Source organism: Hippocampus comes, unplaced genomic scaffold (assembly GCF_001891065.2).
Source record: "Hippocampus comes isolate QL1 unplaced genomic scaffold, H_comes_QL1_v1.1 scaffold115, whole genome shotgun sequence".
NCBI classification, from domain to species: Eukaryota; Metazoa; Chordata; class Actinopteri; order Syngnathiformes; family Syngnathidae; genus Hippocampus; species Hippocampus comes.
In genome coordinates, this window is record NW_017804843.1 from 83,342 (window position 1) to 90,448 (window position 7,107).

General features: G+C 44.0%; 1 protein-coding gene across 1 annotated transcript; it reads left to right on the forward strand.

Moving 5' to 3' along the window:
• Positions 1-6: 6 nt before the first annotated feature.
• Positions 7-5,905, forward strand: eno3 (enolase 3, (beta, muscle)). Its single transcript, XM_019874265.1, has 14 exons — positions 7-132; positions 1,101-1,190; positions 1,278-1,373; positions 1,447-1,505; positions 2,141-2,210; positions 2,292-2,425; positions 3,580-3,696; positions 3,778-3,883; positions 4,740-4,937; positions 5,017-5,093; positions 5,165-5,289; positions 5,410-5,518; positions 5,627-5,685; positions 5,764-5,905. The coding sequence occupies exons 2-14, from the start codon at positions 1,106-1,108 to the stop codon at positions 5,831-5,833; spliced, it is 1,305 nt and encodes a 434-aa protein (XP_019729824.1). The 5' UTR covers positions 7-132; positions 1,101-1,105; the 3' UTR covers positions 5,834-5,905.
• Positions 5,906-7,107: the final 1,202 nt, after the last annotated feature.

A 7,107-nucleotide genomic window follows, 5' to 3' on the forward strand; every position in this document is an offset into this window, starting at 1 on the left:
CCCGGCCACCAAGGTCCATAAAGGGCTGCTTGCAGCCCCCCTTGCGGGACACTTCCTCGTGGCCGTGGGACACTTCCTCTCCGCTCGGACAAACCACCCGCACCAGCAGCTCCTCCACTGAAGACAGCTGAGGTAGGCCGCCCCCCCCCCTGCCTCCCAAACCCCTTCCGCTTGTGCTTTTCTTGTCATTTGTAAGCGACCTTCAGGAGAAGGTCAAAGTTGAGACAAACAGGAAGTGAGGACAAAGTCCAGAGGGGTGGGCAAACTTTGGAGCTCAATGGCCACATTTGACTTAGAAATCAGACAGGTCATTGTTAGATTAGATTTTAAAAAAAATCAAATTTGAATGGAATATAATATCAAAATTCGTGCTTATTTCAAACCGTGTTGTTGCTAACTAATCTAACCATAATGAATTAAACAATGATTTAATAAGGTGAAAACATGCAGAATTCATTGTGTTCTGTTAAATTATATATTTAGCAAACTATTTTGCATTTTATGAAAAAATAAGAATTAGTCATATAAATTTTACATTTAAAAATGTATTTCTTCATATGTTTACTTTTATTTGAAAAAATACAATTTGTAATTTACCACACAATAAATTAAAAATATCAAATGAATAATTTTACTTCTTTTTCATATTTTAATGTTTCATTGTAATTTAAAAAAAATAAAATTGTTTTATTTATCATTTATAATTACAAGGTATTTACCAATCAATTACTGAGAAATAGAATAAGTTTGATTTTTACAATCTGTCAACAAAAATTATTTATGTGATACATGAATGACAAATAAGAATGAATGCATTTCGGAGTACAAAACTGTTCAATGAATGAAGATTTTAAAGGACTTCTCATTAGCATTTATTCGCTAGCCAACTATTTCCTGCAGCTACATATGCTGGGAAGTTAGCACAGCGCCAATACTTTAGCTCACTGAAACGATTAGAAAAGGTCATGGTATTAATAGCGCAAATATTTCTAGACTACAGTGTTGCCCCCCCTCCCCCTTTCCACCCCTATACTGATTCCAATTGGCTCCGGGGAGTGGGGCGGTTAAGTGATTTTCACATGCGCTTTTTTCATCTTCAGACAAGATGTCCATCACAAAGATCCACGCTCGGGAGATTCTCGACTCCAGAGGGAACCCCACAGTGGAAGTGGACCTGTGGACCGCCAAGGGTGAGCGGCATAGCTTAGCCTATCCTAGCCTAGCTTAGCCTAGCCTAGCCTAGAATTCACAAAGGCTCAAGCAACTGTTCTCCTCAGGTCACTTCAGAGCGGCGGTCCCCAGCGGTGCCTCCACCGGCGTCCATGAGGCCCTGGAGCTGCGTGATGGCGACAAGAGCCGCTACCTGGGCAAAGGTACGCCCCCATCGGCGGACTTCCCCAAGTGGGCGAGACACTCACACGTTCAATTGTTTGTTGTTTATTTTAGGGACCTTGAAGGCGGTGGAGCACGTCAACAAGGACATCGCCCCCCAGCTCATTGCTAAGGTTAATACAGCTGCACCTTGAGATATTAATGACCGCACTATGGAGTCTTTCGAGACTAGAACTATTATTTGGATGATTATTATTAAAAAAAAAATAATAATAAAAGAGGCTTTAAATTGTTCAACGCCACTCCCGCTTTAAGACTCAGAAACTTAATAGTAAACAAAGAGAATTACACACTGGGTACTTAAAACAACCATTCAACGTTGCATTTGGGATGGCCCACTAGCTTAATGCTAATATGTAACTGAAAACACAATTGACATGCTAACAGTTAGCATCAAGAGCTGCTTTTTTTTTTTTTTCAAGAAGCAATGGGTATTTGTCTACAAACAATACTCACGGCATATATTCTTTATCCTCTATGAAAATTAATCCTATTACAGGATCTTGGTGGTGTCTGGAATTAAAGGCATTTTCGTTCATTTCAATGGGGAAAGATGATTTGAGATACAAGTGTTCTGAGTTACCAGCATGATAAGGGAACGACTTACACTCGTATTTTAAGACACCACTGCATAGTAGTCCCCTGTCGATTCACAGTTCACTTGTCACATCTAATAGGAAAGTAGCACATGTGTTCTTGCAAGCACATATGGTGTTTCGGCACTCAGCAGATGTCTGTCCCATTCCAGAATTTCAGCGTCATCGAGCAGGAGAAGATCGACAACTTCATGCTGGAATTGGACGGCACCGACAACAAATGTGAGTCCGTCTTTCTCTCCATCCATCCGTCTGTCTTGTCCATGCACATCTGACCCGTCCGTCGCTCGTCTGTCTCCACAGCTAAATTTGGTGCTAACGCCATCTTGGGGGTGTCGCTGGCCGTCTGCAAGGCAGGGGCCGCGGAGAAGGGGGTACCCCTCTACCGCCACATCGCCGACCTGGCCGGACACAAGGATGTCATCCTTCCCGTTCCCGTCAGTGTTTCAGGCAAAACTTTGACCACTGAGTCCATATCCTACTAGTACACTCAATCGTTCATGTACTAGTACACTCTGTCCTCACTGGGAAGACAATGAAATACACTCATACAAAAATTAGGGTGTACTAGTAAAGCAACTTTATGCCACCAGTGAGGCTAAACTGTGTACTTGACATCCACTGATACTAGTACCACTAGTGTGCGTTCACAAGAATAATCTTATGTCACTCGTAATACTAGTACTGTGCAGATGTCAACTGTACAGCTCTGCCTCACTAAGCAACATGTAGTTGTACTACTAGTGCACACAAATGTCATACACAAGTGAAAAAAACTTCACTAGTAAGACATTTCTTCAACCAGTGCATCCTAGTCACTTTACTAGTGCGCAGAAATGGCATAAGTCATCATACGTCATTAGAAGGACAGTCATTGCATAAGTGGAGTGCTAGATATTAACTACCGGTAGTATTTTATAATCTCACTAGTGCATTTCAAGTACTAGCATCACATTTTTTTGCCTGACTAGTAACCTGTAGTTGTTCTATTAGTGTGTCCTAAATGATATAGCGTGTAAAACATCACTAGTTCACTCTAGTTGTTCTACTAGTTCGCCCTTGTCATTATTACAATAATTACTGCTAGAGTCACTAGGGCATTGTAGTAAAGTGCCAGATATTGACAAGTAGAATTTAATGTCACTCGTAGTACTTGTAAGCACACAGCAAAAGGTGCATTTTTGCCTCACTAAAAACTTCACAAGTAAGAGTCATTCTACTAGTGTGCCCTCGTTGTTTTACTAGTGCACAGATATGTCATCAATAGTGAAAGCCAGCAGTTGTGTGTGTGTGTGGGGGGGGGGGCTCCATGAAGACATAGTTGTTTTACTAGTGCACTAAAGTGTCAGGTAATAATAGAAAAAACATTCCTTGGAGAGTCATTCTACTAGTGCGTCATAGTTATGCTACTAACGTGCAGAAATGTTTTAAAGAAGTGGAAATAGTTTTGGCAATAACATCACTAGTAAGGCAGTCGTTCTATGAACACGTTGGAATGCCTTACTTATATGGACAATTCAGCGCACTAGTAGCATATGGACTAAATGCTGGAAGGACACGTCGTCTTAAGAGGTGCACATGATGCCCGCAGGCTTTCAACGTGATCAACGGGGGCAGTCACGCCGGGAACAAGCTGGCCATGCAGGAGTTCATGATCCTGCCGGTGGGCGCCGCCAACTTCCACGAGGCCATGAGGATCGGCGCCGAGGTGAGGTGGCCGTCCGCCCGCACGTAGCGGCGTTTGCCACGGCGCCGCTATTTTAATGGCCCCCCCTTGTCTCTCCTTCAGGTCTACCACAACCTGAAGAACGTTATCAAGGCCAAATATGGCAAGGACGCCACCAATGTGGGTGATGAGGGAGGTTTTGCGCCCAACATCCTGGAGAACAACGAAGGTGAGATGCCAGAGCCACATTTATGATAACCCCGCTTGGGGTGTGTCGGCCATATTGAATGTGGCAAATCTGCCATGGAAACTCACTCCTATACTAGTTTGTGTGTGTGTGTGTGTGTGTGTGTGGGCGTGCGTCGAGTAATGCCCGCACAAATACAACAGCACATCAATCACAAGGCAAAAAAGGCCCATCAGTGCGTGTGTGTGCAATGACGTCAATCTGCTGAAAGGGGGTTGAGACAAAAGGGGGCGGGGTGAACCGTTAGCCGCACCTTTGGGTCGGCACCATGTGAACGTCCTTCGTCCCCCACCCCTCTCACACAGGAAATATTTCACCGTGACGACCCGGTCGCCGCGGCGACACTTTACGAGGGGCGGGATGCGGAGTCTAGGGGTCACCGTGTGGAAAAAAGTGACGATGATGATGATGATGAAGGCAGACCTGTTGGTAACTAATGTCTTTTCCCACAAGAACCCAGATGGAGGCGGGATTGGGAACAAAAATTGTCCAGAGGTCACACACAAAGCAGGGTTGTAATCGTTTTGTTGTTTTTCATTATAGTAACGGTAGTTTTGATTTCATTTTCACTTTTTTTTTCATCATTTAGTTTTAATTACTTTTTAGAGGAGGTTTGTTAGTTACTATTAGTTTTTATTCTTCAAAAAGTTAATTGAGTTTTTTTTTTTTATATACTGTATATTGACACCTTCCTAAAATAACGGCCTACGTAATTTTTTTTTTTTCTTTCAGAAAACACGAAAAACGGAACAAAAAACTGCTTATGTTATTAATAATCTCATTTGAGAGGTAGAATTGAATGATCTGGTTAACTAGTTATTGTTGTGGTGCGCCACAGCTCTGGAGCTGTTGAAGACGGCCATTGAGAAGGCCGGTTACCCGGACAAGATCATCATCGGTATGGATGTGGCGGCATCCGAGTTCTTCCGTGCCGGAAAGTACGACCTGGACTTTAAGTCGCCTGATGACCCTTCCAGACACATCAGCGGAGAGAAGCTCGGCGACTTGTACCGGAGCTTCATCAAGAACTACCCCGGTAAGCTTAAAAAAAAAAAAAAAAAAAAACAGCGAGGTGGCTAACAGCTAGGCGTCTAACCCCTACCTTCTCCATCCAGTCCAGTCCATCGAGGACCCATTTGACCAGGACGACTGGGAGCAGTGGGCCAAGTTCACGTCCTCCGTGGACATCCAGGTGACCGCCGCTGTCTTCCATCATACAGCAACATCCGCCAGTCCGCTCGAGCTAAGACAGTGACCCATCAGATCGTAGGTGACGACCTGACCGTGACCAATCCCAAGAGGATCCAACAGGCAGTGGACAAAAAGGCCTGCAACTGCTTGCTGCTCAAAGTCAACCAGATCGGCTCTGTCACCGAGTCCATTCGGGCGTAAGACATCCGTCTGTCCATATGTGTGTGTGTGTGTGTATGTCTGACATCACCTGTATGTGTGTGTGTGTGTGTGTGTGTGTGTGTGTGTGTGTGTGTGTGTGTGTGTGTGTATGGCAGGTGCAAGCTGGCTCAGAGCAGCGGCTGGGGCGTGATGGTCAGCCATCGTTCCGGCGAGACCGAGGACACGTTCATCTCCGACTTGGTGGTCGGACTGTGCACTGGACAGGTAACACACAAAACACGCAAAAAAGTGCAAAGATGGAATTCTTAAGGGCTTCACATCTTGCGTTTTGTTCAAATTAAATAACATCGTTACCTACTATCTGTGCTGCAGATCAAGACCGGCGCCCCCTGCAGGTCCGAGCGTTTGGCCAAATACAATCAGCTGATGAGGTAAACACTTCCTGGTTTATGTTTTGGTTTACTTCCTTGCGCCCATCCTCCCACTCTCTGCCGTGAACCCCCCCACAGGATCGAGGAGGAGCTGGGCGACAAGGCCAAGTTCGCTGGGAAGGACTTCCGCCACCCCAAGATCCACTAAGGCCCCCCAGGCGCTGTTTTCTACAGAAGACAAAAGAACAATAACAACAATAAAAACAATGAAAAACAACAATCTAACGGGACCAAGTCAATAACCCACATACACAACCACACGCCTCTGTGACGTCAAGGTGGACGTTTGGGAGAAAGCAGCCGGTTGCCCGGCGATGAGAGGCGGCCATGTGACAAGACATCATCAAAGACAAAACCCGTTGCCACCAACGTCCTCGTCCGAGTGTATGTGGAAAGAGAGCGAGGGAGGAAGGCAGTGAGAGAGGAAAGAGAGAAAGACAGAGGAAGAGCGAAAGATGGGAAAAGAGGGAGGGTGGGAAACCAAGGGAAGCGATTAATATATAAAGGTGGGAATGAGAGAGAATGAGGAACTGGGGAAGGACAGAAAGGGACAAATGGAGACTGACATTTTGTTATGTTGGTATGTTTTGCATTAGTCCCAAACTAATTTTTTAATCCTCAAAATTCTACACAAACACCCAAAAATGAAATCCTTTTTTTTCCCTCACTGAAACTTTCTATTATATATTTTTGAATATGATGCCACAAGCTGGGCACACCGAACATCTCCCTCATTCTCTTCAAAAGTATTGGAACGGGAAGATCATTTCCTTTTTTTTTGTTTGCAAACTGAAGAAGTTTCAGATCAAAAGAGGAGCATGAGACAAAAGTTGAGGACTTTACTTTCATGGTATTTACATCTAGGTGTGTGAAACAACTTTTATTATCAAGTGAGCAAAAGTATTGGAATATGTAACTAATGGATCTTTCGACTGACATTAGCTAGTGTTCGTTTTTGGCTTTGGGTGTCACTCATGAAAACTGCATTTGCTGTTACGCAATAATGGAGACCAGCGAGCGGTCTATGGGAGAAAAGCCAATTTCGAAACTGAGAAAAGCGGGAAAATCAATCACAGCTATTGGACAAACATAATACAATTTGAAATGTCCTGAAAAAGAAAGAGACTACCGGTGTACTGTGCAATTGATATCCAACAGGTTGGCCAAGGGTATCTACAGCATTTAATGGCAGAAACAGTGAGAGAGGTGAATAGAAACACCCAAACAAAACAATCGGTGACATCACTGGTAACCTCCACAGGGCAGGGGGGCCAATTTATCAAGACAGTTGTGCGCCATTCCAAATCATGTACAATCAATTCAGCAGGTAAAAATTTAAAGACTGATTTTTTTTTTTTTTGCTAAAAGGTGTTGCGTGTGTGTGTGTGTGTGTATATATATATATATATATATTCCCTTTTT